General features: G+C 37.2%; 2 protein-coding genes across 2 annotated transcripts; one reads left to right on the top strand and one right to left on the bottom strand.

Annotated features, from left to right (window-relative positions):
* Window positions 1–505: 505 nt before the first annotated feature.
* LOC101315174 lies at window positions 506–2,932 on the top strand. The gene is made up of 8 exons (XM_004305860.1): window positions 506–640; window positions 732–792; window positions 894–982; window positions 1,600–1,773; window positions 2,015–2,111; window positions 2,258–2,361; window positions 2,444–2,577; window positions 2,662–2,932. Exons 1-8 carry the CDS (start codon window positions 506–508, stop codon window positions 2,930–2,932), a joined length of 1,065 nt encoding a protein of 354 aa, XP_004305908.1.
* Window positions 2,933–4,333: 1,401 nt separating this feature from the next.
* On the bottom strand, window positions 4,334–8,567 carry LOC101290785 (sulfite oxidase-like). Its single transcript, XM_004303927.1, has 12 exons — window positions 8,344–8,567; window positions 8,138–8,253; window positions 7,999–8,061; window positions 7,886–7,922; window positions 7,718–7,799; window positions 7,372–7,490; window positions 7,137–7,232; window positions 6,756–6,866; window positions 6,556–6,657; window positions 6,418–6,465; window positions 5,743–5,958; window positions 4,334–4,706 (listed from the first exon to the last, which is right to left on the bottom strand). Exons 1-12 carry the CDS (start codon window positions 8,416–8,418, stop codon window positions 4,590–4,592), a joined length of 1,182 nt encoding a protein of 393 aa, XP_004303975.1. The 5' UTR covers window positions 8,419–8,567; the 3' UTR covers window positions 4,334–4,589.
* Window positions 8,568–19,416: the final 10,849 nt, after the last annotated feature.

The raw sequence follows: 19,416 nt of genomic DNA, 5'->3' as shown, positions 1-19,416 counted from the left end.
TAATCTTTGGTAAAATTGATTTTGTATTGTGCATTCCTTAATGGTATAGTCTAGTTCCGGCGTATGGCATGCCCAAAGATGGCACAAGAATAAAGATCGCATTGAAAGAGTATGATTGACGAAGATTGCCCGAGCAGGGAGAAGATGTTCAATCAAGTAAGGATCTACATACCAAAAACACATAGATTTTTCCACATCTTATGTTTTTGCCTTGCAAGTTTTGTCATTTTAATTTTCATTCTACCTAACCCTAGTCCCTCTCTTCTAGCTCTCTACCTAAGGCAGAACCCTAGTCGCTCTCCTCTCTTCCCTCTCTTCAACTGTGCTTTTGATTTCTATGGCTTCCCTGTCGTCCCTCTCTTCTCTCTGCTACCTAAGCCAGAACCCTAGTCCTCTCCGTTTTACCACCAAAGCTTCACCTTGCTTAAGATTTGGCTCTCAGAATTTTCTCCACCCCAAAACCAACGAGGTCCGCCGGTTCCCGGTATGCCGAGTTTCTTCGAAGATGGTCTTCCCCAATCTGCAAGCCGATGACTATCGCCACCCTCTAGATTTAGAGGTGTTCATTCTTTTCCGCTTCGATTTCGACTTCTTTTTCGCTCCCCTGTTTTCCTTTATACTTGAGAGACTGAGAATATTGGTTTAGGGTTTTCTTTTGTGCAAGAAAAGAGACAAATTTTTGTTTTTATTTTTTTTCATTACCAAATGAAAGTCTGATTTGTATTGTGCAGGGCATTCGGCTGTATAAATCAGAGCCAGGTTCTTCGGCTGAGATGGAAGAAGCTTTCAAAGGTAATGGGGCTTCTAATTTTCTGAAAAAGCTAGGTTCAATTTAATTTGTATCTGTCAGAGGCTCTATCTTTTCTTGTTTTCTTGATTTCTTGGCATCGCAGATATAGTCGCACTTTTCCTTGCAGAAGGTGCGTTTCCATCAGAAAAAATTGAGGATGATGGCACGTCCGTTCTGGCCGGTCCGACTCAGGTTATTCACTTTCTGGAGATTAGCATGATATATTGATATATAAAACTGCTCTGAAAGTGTCGTATATATAAAGTAAATTTTGTTATTTCTTCTGATTATTTCTGCATATATTACTGGCCTGGATGATTCATGATGCCATGATATATAAAAATCTGTTTGCATTTGGTGTATTGAACTATTAATTGCTCATATAAAGTAGATTTTTTGTTATTTCTTCTGGTTATTTCTGCATATATTAAGAAGAAAAGGTCAGCTCAGTAATATGTTCTTTTTTTTTTTCATTTTTTTTTTTCATTTGGAGTTGTGGATTTGATACAAGGGTTTTACTTTCTTTTTTTCTTTTCTTTTTCCTGCCATGTTTCCTTGCAGATGATTATTCAATACATCATTATTTGAAATCTATTTGCATCTCGATTCATGTTTTCCTCATAGTCTCATGTATTGGATTGCAAGTACAAAACTTGTTTTTGGTCCCCTGATTCTTTTATAAGCACTCATCTGTTTAACTTATGTCGTGGAGGAGTTGAGAAGAAGCAATTAAAGAGCTGAGGATTATTTTCTCTTTCCATATTAAGATTTGATGCATGAATTATACAATACAATTTTTGCTTTGCCAGCATTCTGATACATACAAGTTGATGGCTGAGACTGCCGAGATCCTCAATATCACGACACCTTTACTCTACATTCGGAGGCATGATGTACCTTTAGCTCGTGCAGTTGGACTAGACACACCCTATGTTGTTGTTCACTCTAGTCTTCTTAACCTTCTCACCCCACAAGAGCTGCAGGTAATCATTTATCTCTATTATTTTTTAAAAGTTTAATAATTCTTTGTAGAAGTTAAGATCTACATTGGCACATAGCTCTATGTACAATACGTATATATGCATTGTAAAATTATGAGATGTATATAGGTACATGATGCAAATCTATGCATGTCTGATTCGGGGGTTATGTACGTGTTAGGTTCGTAGCATTGTTGTCTTCAAATTATGCAATTTCTAACTCTGGTGCTCATCTTGAAATTAGGCTGTTTTCGCTCGTGAGTTGGCTCATCTGAAATGCGGTCATTATGTGTTGTTCAAACTTGCAGCTTTGACTGTCCTTATAGCTGTGACTATGCCTGGTAAGTGTTTCCTACGTTGAAGCTTAGCGAATGTAATTGAGGCCCATGCTCTGTGTGTGTGTGTGTTTCCATTTACGTAAGATAGTTAGAAATTAATAGTAACGTACATTTGTTTGGTTGATAATAACTATTTGTGCTTTTAATAGATTCGGTGCCTCAACAAAATCCATTGAAAGAGTTACTTCGTTGGCGTCGAGCATCAGACCTATCTTGTGATCGTGCATCGCTTCTTGTTGCACAAGACCCAAAGGTATACATGATTTCCAATAAACTTGCTGCGTCCCATTAGTTATCTTGACAATCCGACATCCATTTTGATCTGCCCTCAACAGGTGGTCATCTCTGCTATAATGAAAGCAGCCGCGGGATTTCCATCCATGGTAGAAGAACGAGATGTTGATGCATATTTGGCAGCGGCTCGTGCTTATGTCGCTGCTTCTTCTTCATTCCCCACAGAGCAGTGTGGGTAAGCAACATTATACATGTCTATATCACTAAGTGTTGTGTTATACACATCCTAGCATTAATTCCTTTGACTGATGCTGTCCAGGGATGCTCTTGATGCTCTTGCAAGAGAACCTGTGCCCCTGCTACGTGCTTATGAGATTGATGAGTGGTCCAGAAGCAAAGAGTATGCAATGCTGCTAACCACCGCAACAACTCCAGGAGAGCAAATGAAGAAAACAAATCTTGAAGCTCTTATAAAAAAGAAGATCATTGAGAACCTTTCGGAGCAAATTGATTTGGGCAAAAAGATGATGGAGAAGTTTTTGGAGCAAATTGATTTGGAAAAAATTCTAAGAGATGTGCAAATAAATTGATTAAACGGTTTGCACTACAAATAAATTGAGAGAAAAGTTCTGATAGGTACAATTTTCAAATTTGGTTTTCTTCTTAATGTCACGTCATCACATAACGGGGAATTGGTTGAAAATCGGAAGTTTGGACACGGCTGATGAAAATTGGAACTCGAATGGTGTTTTTGATGAAATTGAAAGAAAATAAACTAACATGATGATCGACCTAAAGTTGATGGGGTAAACTGAAATTAGTCTTTATTATTTTGTTGGAAAAAGACAATTAGTCCTTATTATTTTGTTGGAAAAAGACAATCTTAAATTATGTCATCGTTGAGGATATATACATGCCAATCTTCCAGAATCGGGGTTTTATCTGAATTGTTTTTCTTGGAAAAATATGACAAGCTTGGCAAAAATACTCTAAGTAACCAATTGGCAGCTAATTCAAAAAATTAACGACAACATGCACACCAGTAACTCAGTAAGTGTAAGACTGTAAGAGGTTTCTCAATATTCACGTTTGCATGGACAAATAGTTTCATTGACTCCTTATATTTGCCCACCCTCACGGGTTCAAGTCCTATTGTTGTAAAGCGGGGAATATATTTTGTTTTAACGGTAGATTTTAACAGTGAGGTATGAAATTGTTAACTGTTAACGCAGCGTATTTGAAGATGCCTTTATAGTTTAGGGGTCTTTTGTAATTAATCTTATAATTAATCACTGTAAGAGACTAAGTACTCAATTTACAACTTATGACTTCATCTGCAGACTTAAGTGGCAACAAGACTTGGTGCGTAACAATGCTAAGTCACAAGAAGACTTGAGTTCACTTCTAGCAGCAGACGTAGTCACCTTTGCACCAGTTGGATCCTTCGTCTCCACATCCTTGTTGAGTCCAACAAGGTACTACTTCTTCATCTTTCCTATATCAATTTGCTTCAAAAGCTTCTCAATGATCTTTTTAGTAGGCTTACGGCAGCCAGGTAAAGCCAAAGAGAAATACAAAACGATCAGAAAGAAGAAGAAGAAGACCAAAGGGAAGGTTATAATAAGACCTTCCAAGACTTCAGGTTTAAACCCTTGTAAAGTAAAACCTTTTGCTACACTTCGGTCTTTTTCATTTCAGGAGGAAACCATTTCTATTGCAATATTGAAGCAGGAAGAGCACAAGGTAGCAAACTTTGATTCCAAAGTCCAACCAGAGCTGGAGTTAAGGAAAATGTCCTAACTTGGCAGCTGTGAAGTATGCTCCAAATGGAGATGGCTAAAAGAAATGGAGTCAAAGGTAGAAGCAATCCTCTTTTGATGTTTTCAACAACAGCTCGAATCTTCCATCTCCATGGGGTGGCAAATGATCTCGTAATGCAGTTAATGAAAAACTTCAGAAGTGGAATCTGAAAGATGTAGGGGATGATTTTTCTGCAATGGGAATGCTAATTTGAAATGTATATATATACACCAACTTAAACACAACCACCAACTAAATGTTCCGAGGCAAATACTCTTCAACAACCCTCTTAGAAGTCTTAACATTGATAGCAAACTAATAAACATTTTATTACTTGCACATGGAAAATGTAAGAGAAGTGGTCAATGTTATCCAAACAGAAAGCGATTACAACTTTCAAGTATTTTACGTATTATTTTCCTTCAGTTTTTCTCTTGTTAATTTGGTCTACAAATTTGAGTGGCCAACTCGAACTTGTACTCTATGCCATGAAGTGTTCAGTATCCCTCTCAAGTTCCAGATGTCCTCCACTTTTTCAGGTTGTACATTTGCTGCTGAATCCACCTGCACATCAAAGATGCCAAGAACCGTGAGACTTGAGCATATATAATTCCGGGAAAAGAACTACAATTTATACACATTATTTGTGATTTTGTTATTGAATGTGTATAAAATACACTAACTATTACGACAAGATGTAACAGGACTGAGTCATAACATGTCAATGAAGCAGGTAACAAGGATAAGAAGTTTCACAAGTTCAAACACATGGTCAAAACTTGAATTTTCCAGTGCTAGAAGTCTACCAAAAGGTCATGCTCACAGTATTTTGGCAACTCAACCAGAAAAACCAGTAGCCTTGCAGACCAATGCACAAGCATGTGTTAAAATTTTGAAACATGTGATTAATATCTGATGCTATCTTCACGGATGTAACAACGTACCTTCATATTCATATGAATTACATTCAGGCCTATATAATATATAGCCATACAAAGTCAGCTTTTGGTTTGTTGATATTATAATTAGGATGTCAAAGCACAAGCACATAATCTCACAAAGGGAAATTAACAATAATCAAGCATCTCGCAGATCAAACATCTAATGGTGCATGATATACTAGGATAGGAGGTTTAATTAGTTGAATAAGGAAAATGCTTCTAAACACTGCTTCTATGGTTGTACTAATTCTTTGAACCAGTGTTCATATCGACCGAGTTATAGGTCAGACAGAGATTGTGTTATTAGATGCCTCAGTAGCAAATGATAAGTTCAAAATTACAAATATCATCGCTAGAAACTTAGGTAAAGCTTAAAAATAAGGGCCATGTGAGTGTAAGGTCTAATGAGCCAAGAGTCCAACCACTGGTCAAACCCTTATATGATAATGGTTTTGCAGTGATAAGCTAGTAGAGTCAAAAACATTAGATAACTCTGAAAGCTACAAACGTAACTTCGGATATGGGCTATTATAGATGGTAGGCATCATATTCACAAAATTGACATCGAGGATTATATATCAATTGGTGCATGTAAGCTTCCTAGCATGAGGAAATTGTATCACTGTAAATAATATGTTATCAGAATCAGCGAAACATACTGCTTTTGCAACAATTTGGGTACTCTGTTGGACATCAATCATGGCCTCGAAAAGTACCCATGCCCATTTGTCACTGCATGTGGACTCAGCAATATATGGGATGCCAGGTTGCTGATGTCTAGATGCTTCAACCCAGGTATTGCCACCATCAACAGAAATATCAACTCTCTCGATCCCACGACCACCTCCTGATGCTGCATACCCACTAACTTTTACCTGTACAACCCATGTTTATGAAGGATTAAAACCAACAAGCCCATTGCTGGTAAAACACAGTTCCCACCATATCAGACACTGTGGCAGCAAATCAATAGTCTCAAACATGATCAAGAAGGAAGTGTGTAATGCATAAGGAGTAGCCAAGTAGAAAGAAACCAACCAATTACTATGGTTGCATGATAAAACAGAATACAGGGGAAAACTGAGTATTTTAAAAGTTTTGCAGTCAGTTCAAAAGGCTGTTTTGCGATATAAGCAATCAAATACGTATGCTATGAGAAGGTAAAAACACTTGAGATCTTTGACCTCTACATACATGCTCAAAAAGACTTATTAAATTGGACCTGGGAGCTATAACAGCAAAAAAAAAAATAAGTCTCTGCATGCCATAATGTAAAGTAAACAATAGACATTCAATTGCATAGAGAGAAGGAAAAAATTGAAATTAGAACTAACCTTTCCAGGCTTTAATGCATTCACATCCTCTAGAGAGCAAATTACACACTGTCAATCATCAATATCCTATGTCAGCCAAATAGACAGACTAAGAAAATTCGTGGCAATTCCGAACAAGGTAAGATTGACTCTCCATACCTGGACAGGAAAATCCATTTGTGGCCTCCTGGTCGACCAATTAATGTTATCCCAGTTTACTGAAGGTGGAAACATTTTGTAGTCTTTTTGCATAAAGAAACCCTGCAAGGTTGTTAGGTAGGTTCAAATCGTTAAAAATGTGCGATATGGTAGGAAGAAGAAAGTTGAAGGAATAATAGCCTGAAGAATCCAAATCTGACCTGACATTCCTCTGCAATGACGTTAATCGAATCAAGCCATTTAACAGAACGGGCACCAATAACACCAGGCACAATCCCACGCAATGGATAGCCATGATCCCTGTTTAGGGTCTTCACATGATAAGAGAATACAAAACAAAACCCAATATCAGACCGATGTAATGATTGTATGCGCAAGAAAATTGGTTACGTGACAGTCTACTAGGTAGAAATGAAAACGAGACAGTAAAAAGTTACAAGCCGGACCAAAATGAAACAGGTACATAACCAAATACTCAATTACTCAAGCAACAAATTAGAAACAGGTGATTGACATGCAAAGCTGAAGAAATGGCATAATTGTAGGATTCACAATCTGAACATCTACTATGCTGAACAAACCTCTCCGTTCATCTCATAAGCAAGTAAAACATCTGCATCCGGGCTTGTGGCCTGAATCAGTGGAATTGATGCTTTGTATGGGCCTCCATTTTCCTCCTGTAAGTTGTAATCATTGCTCTAACTATTAGAGTTAATACATAATTTCCTTTTGCTGTCACATCTATTTGTCAACTAGAAAACATTTCAAAACCAAAGGAATGACTACAAAGCAGTGATTAAGTATCCAAGCTTGTACCTTACACCTATCAACGCTTACAAACTCAACATGTTTTCCACCAGATTTAGTAGCACCAGTGAACTTCGGAATTCCCACAAGTTCAAGTACATCAGCCAATTTCGCACCACCCCATACAGCTGTAATGAGCTTGAAGAAAATTTATAACAGTTAAAATTCATACTAGCAAAAACTTCTCAGACAAGAAAAAAAGATAGATAACAGATATTCATGCAGATATATAATGTAGCTGGGAACTCAAAGACCGCTGGTACATTCGAACAAGACATCAATGCTTCATGCTAGAGCTTGAAAGCAAAAAGCAACCAGTGAAAATTCAAAATGAAACAATGAAAGAGCACCAAACCATTTCCTATAGCAGAAACATCCCATCCTACTCCCTTGACAGTCCGAGTTTGGCTCATAGCTGTCCTTCTATTACCTGCACACTGATTAATCCACACCGAATCAAATCACACCGCAATCGAATAACACAATAAACTTGTGCAAAACCAAATGCATAACAGTAAGATACCTGCATTGTGGCAGTGACATTGTACTTAGGAAGCGCCCTGCGATCACACGAAAACTCAATCCATTTACACTAATGACAAACAAAATCCACATCAACTATTTCACACAACTCACATGATATCCTTGAAAAACACCTGCTTCGGATTTTCGATCAATCCAGTTATGGAAACAGAGTAACTGAAATTTGCAGAGCGAGTCAGCAATACTGAAAAACGTAAGAAATTGAAACTCGGTTTAGGGATTTAAGATAGACCTGTGGATGTCATCCACTATTGGAATAGGACCGTGGTTTCTCTTGTAGAACAAATCCACCGGAGTGACGTAAGCGGCGCCGAGAGCCGAGCGCGGCGGTTCGGCGTTGAAAGGCTCCTGAAAATCGAGTCAAGGATTGAAGTTTAACGAACGAGTTTTGCAGAATCAAAGAGAGTGAACTGATCGGAGAAGAAGAAGAAGGCTAGCCTTGGCGTTGATTTTGAGGCTCGGATGTCGAGGCGGCTCCAGCGAGTAATCTGAGGGACCTGTGACGCCGGGCATTATCGAATTTTCCGGTGAGTTTTTCCGATTCCCAAGGAGAGAAGAAGAGAGTTGTGATTGAGCACAAGAGTAGAAGTGAGCAACTTAAGCTTGGGGTGAGGTCATGGTGACGTTGTATAGGTCCGAATTGGGTCTCAAATAGTCCAAAACCCGAATTTTTTTTTAATGGTTGAAACCGGAGGCGCCTTTGGTTTATGCAATTCTATACATAGTAATCGACACAGACCACTATGAATGGTTTAAATAAATGTGAGTGAGATGAATATCAAAACTCATCATCCTCCCTCTCAAAAAAAAAAAAAAAAAAAACTCATCATCCTCATTGGTATCAAGTATAAGGTTACTCATTGGTATCAAGCATAAGGTTATTCAGTCTTATTCTTAACTTAAATCTATGGTGATGATTCCAATACTTTTGGAAAGAAGCAATGGTTAATGTGCTGAAGCATAATGACAACCAAGGTGAGCGGAAGATGAGAACCAGTGGAGGCCATCTTTGGTTGATATGTAAGTCTCTAGTGTTGGCTTTCTCTACTTCATTAGTAAATCCTCAATATACAAAAACTTCTGCACTTACTCATGCTAGTCGAATTTCATAGTCACTAGTGGCGCATGCTATATGAATAAACACATCATATGACAACAAAGGGAATCAAAATAGTAAAGGTATAAGTGTCAATTGCTCTCGATTTGCTCCATTAGCTTTTCTTTCTACCTTTGTCTTTTCTGCCAGATTAAAAGGGTTTTTTACCCTTCACTTCTCGACCATATATCGATTTCTGCAACACGGAGCACAAGACCAGGATGATCAAGTTATGCCTTAAGAGAACCCTGGAGAGCATCAGAGAAACCAATCAATTCTAGTTCTTACCTTGTGCTATGCGCATGTAATGTTGTTTCTTACCTTATTTTCCCGTCGGATCTTAACGAAGAAGCTACTGCGTGATAAGCACGGGCTTGTTTTAAAAATGTCTCTACATTTAGTTCTTCCATCATTGATTTACATCCCCAGGCTAACTTCATCATCAGAGAGACCACCACTTATTGTGGGCACATGCATCAAAATGAATGTTTCATAATCGAGATAACTAATGAGATATAACGACTTTATTGAAGAGCATGCATCTCATTGGGTTCCCTGCAACAAAAAGCGTTGCACGAGCACAAGATAGCTCTGCAGATTAACGCCAACGAACTAACTCTTCCTCTACACATCAGAAAATCAACCAACCAACCCCTATGAACAGAGTCAACAGACAGAGATGGTTAACAACTTGGTATAAACCAAACAAATACGATAATTAATACCATTTATATTCTATAAGTGTAGAGCCTTAAGGCCAACAGGGTGTTACAAGAATCAGGCAAACATGTTACAAGCAAATGCAGATGAACGTTCTGATGAACTCTATACTAATTGAAGGAATAAACCGTTATCACTGAACTTTGAAAAGACAGTGGACATAGCATGGGCCTCATTTCCATAACTAAGCTTTAATGATGAAACATTTACCAGGAAACTGAGGTAAGACCTTAACTCCATTGACAAAAAGAGCTGCATATGTGAGCCAAAGACAATGGTCACATTTCAGATGACCCAACTCATGAGCGAAAACAACCTAATTTTAAGATGAGCACATGAGTTAGTAATTGACTTAAAAAAAAAAAACAAAGTAATACTACAAACCTAACACACACATAACCTATCAGATACCCATAAATATGCATTAAGTACATATATACATACATATATGCATCCCATGTATGTTTACAGTGCATACAGAAGTGTAATATAAATATATGCTAATCTAGACTAAACTTTCACCAAAGTTTTATCGTTATGGGTAACATTTTAATATATGAGGTAAGCAATCAAACCAAATAGATTATTGACAGCCTCTAACTCCTCTAGCGTCAAAAGTTCCATAAGACCACTATGGACAACAACATATGGCCGATAATTTACTGCTACCAGATAAGCTTTAGCTACAGGATCTTGCCGAACAAACAATAAATGAGCTTTAACATTGAGAATTTTCGCTGCCTCAACCATCAACTTATGTAGTTTAGGAAACTAACAAAGGAAAAATAATTTAGCTGTACATAAGCAGAAAACATTGACTCTAAGTTTGAGAGCTTTAGTGTTTTATTAGTCTACTAGCATACAAGCTCAAAGTTATATAGTAGACACAGATACAGAAAGGAAACACTAAAAGATGATATTTAATTTGATTTTGGGATCAACAAAGCAATGGAAAATTCATTTCTCATCAAATCAACCACTCCATAAGAACAAAGAACATACTCCTAAGCTGAATGCTTCTTCTCAAATCACATAAATTTGAAATGCAATAGATGCTGTGTTTCATGTGCTTATACAGATTTAGGGGACAATATATAATCAAAGAAACAAATCTAAAATTTACAATCCGATATATAATACTATAAAAAAAAAAAGTAAATCTAAATGCAAATTGTTTGATATCATAATGTATTGCATAATCTTCTACAATAAGACATGGAGAAAAAACCTCTATACTAAATCAACCACAACATTGATACTCTGAAGCTGCATAAATCAACCACTTGAAATGCAAACCGACTTTATACCATATTGTATTGCCTAATCATCAGAGATTGAATACCTAACTTAGAGTTACGATCAGAACTTCATTCAGAATTGAGTCAGTACCCATGAAATATCTCATGCAATGTCAAGAAAACAAGGAAAGATGGAGTCTTTGACAGATACAAATTCAAATTCAAGTCTAACCCCATACAAAATGAGATGTCTATTACCTCTTAAAAATGGTAACATTTCACTCAGACCTGGAATCGCCCTTAAAAGCTAAGTGTTCTGCACAAAATGGAGTAGAAATCATAACAGCGCAGTGAAAATAGTGTAACAACTTGAAAAATCAACCAAAGTTGTTAAAGCTTTGATCTTTTTTCTGAAAGTGGATAAGAAAGAGCACTTATAAATCAAGAGGGTGGTGAAAGTCGTCAGCTTAAACATTGGGGATGACAACGGGAGAAACTCGGCACACCGGAACCCTCACTAAGGTGCATATATGCTAGCTACTTACTTGAAATCCATGGGCAAATACACAAAATAAAAATCGGACTTGTTAGGATATATGCTAGCTACTCACTTGAAATTAATCCATAGGCAATTACACAAAACCAAACTTGGACTTGTTACGATCAGAGCGCACCACGACATCTAGGTTTTCTACTAAGCAATGCTCTTTCAAGATATATGTAGTTAATGCGTATTTATGCAATGTTTATTGTTTATTGTTTATGCAACAAATTTTATGCATATTTATTGTATGCATATATGTACTTAATGCATATTTATGCAATGTATGTATGCAATGCATATTTATGTACTTAATGTATATATGTACTTAATACATATATGTATATATGTATCTAAACAATAAACATTGCATAAACTCATTTCAACTTTCATTTTGAGATTTGTTGCATAAATATGCATTAAGTACATATATACATACAATAAATATGCATAAGATTTGTTACATAAACAATAAACATTGCATAAATATGCATTAAGTACATATATGCATCTTATGTATGTTTACAAATCTTATGTATCAATGCATATTAAACAACTCCTCTAGCGTCTTAAGTACATATAAACAACTCCTCTAGCGTATTAAGCTGAATGCTTCTTCTCAAATCATACAAATTTTAAATGCAACAAATTTAGGGGACAATATATAATCAAAGAAACAAATCTAAAATTTACAATCCAATATATAATACTATCAGAAAAAAGTAAATTTAAATGCAAACAGTTTGATAACATGATGTATTGCATGATCCTCTGCAATAAGACATGGACAAAAAACATTTATACTAAATCAACCACAACATTGGTGCCCTGGAGCTGCATAAATCAACCACGTGAAATGCAAACCGACTTTATACCATATTGTATTGCCTAATCATCAGAGATTGAATATCTGAGTTAGAGTTATGATAACTTCATTCAGAATTGAGTCAGTGCCTCATGAAATATCTCCTGCAATGTCAAGAAAACAAGAAAAGATGGAGTTTTTGACATATACAAATTCAAATTCAAGTCTAACCCCATACAAAATCAGATGTCTATTACCTCTTAAAAACGGTCGAATCTCACTCAAACCTGGAATCGCCCTTAAAAGCCAAGTGTTCTGCATAAATTGGAGTAGAAATCATAAGAGCGGAGTGAAAATGATGTAACAACTTGAAAAATCAACCAAAGCTGTTAAAGGTTTGGTCTTTTTTCTCAAAGTGGACAAGAAAGTTCACTTGTAAATCAAGAGGGTGACGAAAGTCGTCAGCTTGAAGATTAGGGATAACAACCGGAGAAGCTCGGCACACCACTGAGCCAGACCTCAAGCAAGACCATGCTTTGGCCCGAACCACACTGGGAAGCTTGACCACAGAGCCAAACCTCAAGCACAGAGAAGCTTTGAAGCTTAAACCAAGAGATTTAGGCACAGTAGAGCTCAGGTTCAGGCAAAGAGAAGAGAAGGAAACGGAAGCCATGGCAGCCAAGAAGAAAGAAGCACAAATCTCAAAATGAAAGTTGAAATGAGTTTATGAAATGTTTATTGTTTAAAGAGCCTATATAGCGTGGTGGTGATGGTGATGCTCTGCTCTACTCTGCAGAGACAACTAGAGTGTGTGTTACGTCATGTCATCTATGTCCCGTCTATTTACGCATTTGCTGTTTCCGTTGATCGTGGTACTCATAGGGGTAATCTTGTCTAAACTTGGGAACAGTGGCATTATGGCACAAACAAAAAGAATGTGGTGGCAAAGATCGGACCCCTCCACTGTAGGAGATGACATAGACGATGTCATTTTTGCTCTCTAGCTTTTGCTTCTAATATGCAATGAAATTTAACTTGGCAAAAACTGTGCAACAGATACTTTACTAATCCAGCAGTTTTATAACAAACAAAACTTGTGAAATGAACTCTAACACCAAAATTAAAAAGAAAGGCAAAGGGTGTGTCTTCAAAGGCCACAAGCCAATTTCAGTACATCAAAAATGCTCCGAGAGCTTCTCATGCCATTGTGGAGGCAATGCGAAACGATATTACGGGTGTGTAACCCATTTGGAATTTCAAGGAGTCTATATTTAAGTTTAATTAATAGTTATTATTTCAAAATATGTCTATTTATTAGACTTGTTGAATGAGCATGATTTAATGTGGGATTGGGAAGTGGATATTCTAGAATGTATTACAATAAAAGAGGGATTATGCATTGTATTAGCATTTACTAGAGGGTTGGGTTAGCTCTTTAAAAAGGAACATCCATGTATGAGAAAGAGAGATTTTGTTTATGAATATTTCTATTAAAAAAAAATAGAGTTTTGCTCTCTTTATCAATCTCATTTCTTTAGATGTGTCTATATTGTTCTAGTTATCATCATTTACCAATATGTTCCCGCATCAGAGACTAAGAGGAGTATTACTATCACAATATCACTTATACACAAACTACATCTCTTGTACTGCGAAAGATTGACAAGCCAAATGTCCTCGATTTAAAACTTATGACTCCATCCACATACTCAAGCAAAACTTATACTGTACAGTGTACATAAGCAGAGAGCATTCACTAATTATGAAAATTTGAGACCATATATAAGTGGTTACTTGGTCTGCTTGTGTACAAGCTTAATTAGAGTTATATAGTAGACATAGCTAAGATACAGAAAGGAAGCAAAATATTACTCCTAAGCTAATTGCTTCTCCTCAAATCTTCCAGGACATAAATTATGAAAGCTTCTTTGTTTGTATACTTATAAAAGATATAGGGGCCAATTTACAATCAAAATGAAAACAAGGTTTGTACTTGCAAACCGATATATGATACTAGATCGAAATGCAAATAGATTTTAAATCATGTCGTATTGCACACAATCTTCTACAAGGAAACATGGAGAAAGAATACCCTTGTATCAACTATCAAATCCACCCCTCCAAATGGAAAAAAGAACGTATTACTAAGCTGATCCTGTTTATTATTAAATCCTCTGGACAACTGATGTTAAATGCTGCACCTGCTTCTAATATATATGCATAAGTACTACTACTATATATAGCATGATCCGAAGAAATAACAAAATCCACTCTATATCACAATCTCAGAGAATTGCACCAAATGCAAACAGATATTTATATATCATGTTGTAAAGCCTAATCTCCATCAAGTGAAATACGTACCTGACTCGGAGTTGCCAGAACAGATGTGCCGTCAGCACCACCGTCTCACTCGCCTGAGTCTATCTTCTCTAGCTTCCTCTCCACCGTACCCCCGTCCACTCAACAGACCTCCTTTTGGCTCAGTTTCGAAGCCCTTCGTCGCTCTGCTCATCTCCTCCTCGTTTATGACGTCATCGTTTTCAGAGTTGTCCACCATTTTCAGCTTCCTTCATCCTTCAACCCTCGTTTATTTATATCTCTCCAGCTTTAGCTTTCATGCAATGAAATTTTGACTTGGTAAAAAATGTGCAACGCATACTTTTCAAATAGGGCAGCAATCAAACAAATTTCTGAAACGAACTCTTACACCAAGATAATGGTTTTTCATAAAACACCCCACATCGTGAATAAGAGAGGATTGTTAATGAGGTAGAGCAAAATGCATGCTTGACCTGGATGCTAGGAATTAATGGTGGAGGGCCAGGATTGCTTTGCACTAAGCTTCTAAGCCTCTAAAGACTATGGATTGGGTGTTAACATCAAAAGAAAGGCATGCATGTGTCTTCAAAGGCCAGAAACAGATTTCGGTATGCTCAAAACACTTCAGGAGGCGATGCGAAAGGAACATACTCTTCAAAATGAGTTCATCTGGGAGTATCAATTATTATAACAACGTAATTCTGTAATATAATCACTGTATGAGACTAAGTACTCAATTTACAACTTAAGACTTAATCTGCAAACTTAAGTGGCAACAAGACTTGGTGCATAATTAACAACGCTAAATCACAACAAGACTTAAGATCACTTCAAGCAGCAGACGTAGTCACCTTTGCATGCACCAGTTGGATCCTTCGTCTCCACATCCTTGTTGAGTCCAACAACGTACTTCTTGATCTTTCCTATATCAACTTGCTTCAAAAGCTTCTCAATGATCTTTTCATTCTTTGCCATATAAACTTGCTCCAAAAGATTTTGAAGGATCTTTTCCATATCAAATTGCTCCAAAACCTTCTCATTGATCTTTTTTTTTGTAAGGGCTTCTCCTTGAGTTGTTGCAGAGACCTTCTCAGTGATCTTCTTTTTTATAAAAGCTTCTCCTTGAGTTGTTGCAGAGGTTAGCAGCATTGCGTAGTCTTTGCTTCTGGACCACTCATCAATCTCATAAGCACGAAGAAGGGGCACAGGGTTTCTTGTACAAGCATCCCTGGAACAGCATCAGTGAAAAGAATCAATGCTATCTAGGATGTGTATATATAACACAACACTTGCTGACGATATATACAAATGTATATTGTTGCTTACCCAAACACCCATGGGGCTTGAGGAACGAATGTATACATAAGCACGAGCGGATAATATGCATCAACGTCTCGTTCTTGTACCATTGATCGAATTCCCCCGGCTAATTTCATTATAGCAGAGATGACCACCTGTTGAGGGCATAAATGGATATCGGATTATCAATATAACTATGGGACGCAGCAAGTTTATTGGAGATCATGTATACCTTCGGGTCTTGTGCAACAAGAAGTGATGCACGTACGATCACAAGATAGCTCCATCGTTTGACACCAATGAAACAACTCTTTCAATGGACGACCCACACAATCTAGTAAAAGCTTAAGTAGTTATTAACTGATTATGAACCAATAAACAAATGTTATTATTAATTTATAATGTAAATGCAAAGGCTCTTTAAGATTTTTCACCATTAAGACAACAAAATGCATGTAAAAAAAGAAGAAGACAACATTTCACAAGAAAATACAGATTCTATCCGTGTTGCCTACCAAATGACCTTAAGTAAGTCGTATAATACGACCCTAAACCCTAATTCGAATCAAGAAAAGTAATTAATCTGCCCAAGATCAGGAAACACTTACCAGGTAATTCCTCAGCCATAAAGACAAGTATATGCATAAGTTTGAGCAACGCATAATGACCACATTTCAGATGAGCCAACTCATGAGCGAAAACAACCTAATTTTAAGATGAGCACCAGAGTTAGTAATTGCATAATTTGAAGACAACAATGCTACGAACCTATCTAACACGTACATAACCCCCGAAATCAGACATGCATAGATTTGCATCATGTACCTATATACATCCCAAATGTTTACAATGCATAGATAAATGTACATATACTTGTAGAGGTATGTGCTAATGTAGATCTTAACTTATAAAAAAAGAATTAAACATTTAAAAAAAAAAACAGAGATAAATGATTACCTGCAACTCTTGTGGGGGTGAGACGCTCAATAAGACTAGGGTGAATAACAATATAGGGTGTGTCTAGTCCAACTGCACGAGCTACAGGTGAATCATTACTCCGAATGTAGAGTAAAGGTGTCGTGATATTGAGAATCTCAACGGTCTCAGCCATCAACTTGTATGTATTAGAATAATGCTGGCATAGCAAAAATGGTATTGTACATAAGTCTTGCATCAAATCATTCACTTAATATGGAAATAGAAAATAATTTTAAGCTGATTGCTTCTTCTCAAAATTCTCTAGCTAAGTCGACAGAAGTTAAAATGCAACAGATCGATGAGTGCTTATAGATAGAAGAACTAGGGGAGCAAAAACAAGTTTTGTACTTTGCAATCCAATATATGAATCAGGAAAACTTAAATCGAGATGCAGATAGATTTCAAATAATGAGTATTGAATAATCCTCTGTGTTTCTGCATAATCCCGGAGACTATGTAGGATCACGGTGGAACACGAATATGAACAATAAACATCATGGGCAAGAGACAAGGACGTATAGTGGTTCACCATGTCATCAGAGGACATGGCTACGTCCACTTTAGAATCAACTATCATGGCCAATAGGCCTTTGGGATCGGGAGAGAGAGATCATCCTCTATCCATCAGATCCTTTCTACATATGAGAAGCCTTCTTTTTATAACTAAGGAATGTTCCCTCCTTTTACATATTTCCAATGTGGGACAAATTATACATAACTATTATCATGGTGTCTTCTTGTGGAGCTTGGAGGAACACATTCCCGAAGTGGTACGGATGATATTTCACCATAGCAAAGTAGCTTGGATGTCGGTCTACCGGAAGTATGTCGGGGGCGGGGCCCTTCGTGGCCGGAAAACAGTCTACGAGGTCGTTGCTTATGCTTGCGGTATATATACCAACAACACTTTGCAAGGAAACATGGCAGGAAAAATATCAAATCCACAACTCCAAATGAAAACAGAAGAAGAACATATTACTGAGCTGATGACCTTTTCTTATTAAATCATCCAGGCCACTAATATATGCAGAAATAATCAGAAGAAATAACAAAGTCTACTTTATATGACACTTTCAGAGAATTAGACCAAATGCGCGCGCAACTAGAATTTTTATTAATCATGCTAATCTCCAGAAAGTGAATAACCTGATTCGGACCGGCCAGAACAGAAGTGCCATTATTCTCGATTATGTCTAATTTGAAGAAACCATATGCAAAGTAATCTGCGACTAAACCTGCGATGCCAAGAAAACAAGAAAAGATAGAGCCTCTGAATATACAAATTAAATTGAACCCCCACAGAAAATTAGATGCCCATTACGTTTTGTAGCCTCTATAATCTCAGCCGAATTTGGCTGTGCTCTATACCGCCAAGTGTTATGCACAATACAAATCGGACTTTCATTTGGTATTGAAAAAAAAATTAATTAATTGTCTCTTTTCTTGCACGAAAGATAACCCTAAACCCTAAACCAATATTCTCAGTCTCTCAAGTATAAAGGAAAGCAGCGCAGGGGAGCGAAAAAGTAGTACAAGCGACCAAAGAATGAACACTACCTCTAAATCCAGAGGGTGGCGAAAGTCATCAGCGTGCAGATTGGGGAAGACCATCTTCGAAGAAACTCGGCATGCCGGAACCCGGACCTCGTTGGTTTTGGGGTGGAGAAAAATCTGAGAGCCAAACCTTAAGCAAGGCGAGGAAGCTTTGGAGGTAAAACGGAGAGGACTAGGGTTCTGGCTTAGGTAGCGGAGAGAAGAGAGGGACGACAGGGAAGCCATAGAAATCAAAAGCACAGTTGAAGAGAGGGAAGAGAGGAGAGCGACTAGGGTTCTGCCTTGGGTAGAGAGCTAGAAGAGAGGGACTAGGGTTAGGTAGAATGAAAATTAAAATGACAAAACTTGCAAGGCAAGCATAAGATGTGGAAAAATCTATGTCTTTTTGGTATGTAGATCCCTTACTTGATTGAACATCTTCTCCCTGCTCGGGCAATCTTCGTCAATAATCATACTAGTAGACTATACCACATCAAAATCCAAACATAAAAGGAAACAAATTATACTAAATAATAGAATCTCAAAACTATAATAATACTAGCCTAAATATTTCAAATGCGAATCGATTACTTATAACGACATCTTATGCCTTCAAATCTTGTCCTACATCATGCATTCATTGTACGAAATTCTTGAATGCTTTTTCCTTGGTGCCTCTACGAGCGATGGCTTGTCTCTATTTATGAATTTCTACAAGCCGGTTGTCCAGGTGCTTGGCCATAGGTTCCAAATAGGTTCCAAATTCTTTAACATCTTGCTCGACATCTTTGTAGTGTGCACCGTCACCTTGGGTGTGGATTTCTGTCCAAATCCTCTTTTTCAGATAACGGAGCGCACGTGAAAGTTTTTCTTATATTTCTTTTTTTTTCAGTTTTATTAAATACCTTTTTTTTCAAAAATAACTCACACACCCTGCAACTACAATTTGAACATATAATTTCACAGTTATCAGCTAATC

Source organism: Fragaria vesca, linkage group LG6 (genome assembly GCF_000184155.1).
Source record: "Fragaria vesca subsp. vesca linkage group LG6, FraVesHawaii_1.0, whole genome shotgun sequence".
NCBI classification, from domain to species: Eukaryota; Viridiplantae; Streptophyta; class Magnoliopsida; order Rosales; family Rosaceae; genus Fragaria; species Fragaria vesca.
The sequence above is the reverse complement of the archived record's forward strand: the minus strand, read 5'-3'. Positions and strand labels throughout refer to the sequence as shown.

Excerpts from the sequence above, each read along its gene's own strand:
- LOC101315174 (XM_004305860.1), top strand. The coding sequence starts at position 506 with ATGGTCTTCCCCAATCTGCAAGCCGATGACTATCGCCACCCTCTAGAT. Across the intron at positions 2,362-2,443 it reads TTGTTGCACAAGACCCAAAG|GTGGTCATCTCTGCTATAAT; the intron begins GTATACATGATT and ends TGCCCTCAACAG. Across the intron at positions 2,578-2,661 it reads TTCCCCACAGAGCAGTGTGG|GGATGCTCTTGATGCTCTTG; the intron begins GTAAGCAACATT and ends GATGCTGTCCAG.
- LOC101290785 (XM_004303927.1), bottom strand. The coding sequence starts at position 8,418 with ATGCCCGGCGTCACAGGTCCCTCAGATTACTCGCTGGAGCCGCCTCGA. Across the intron at positions 6,658-6,755 it reads TCATTGCAGAGGAATGTCAG|GGTTTCTTTATGCAAAAAGA; the intron begins GTCAGATTTGGA and ends ACAACCTTGCAG. Across the intron at positions 4,707-5,742 it reads CCCAAATTGTTGCAAAAGCA|GTGGATTCAGCAGCAAATGT; the intron begins GTATGTTTCGCT and ends TTTGATGTGCAG.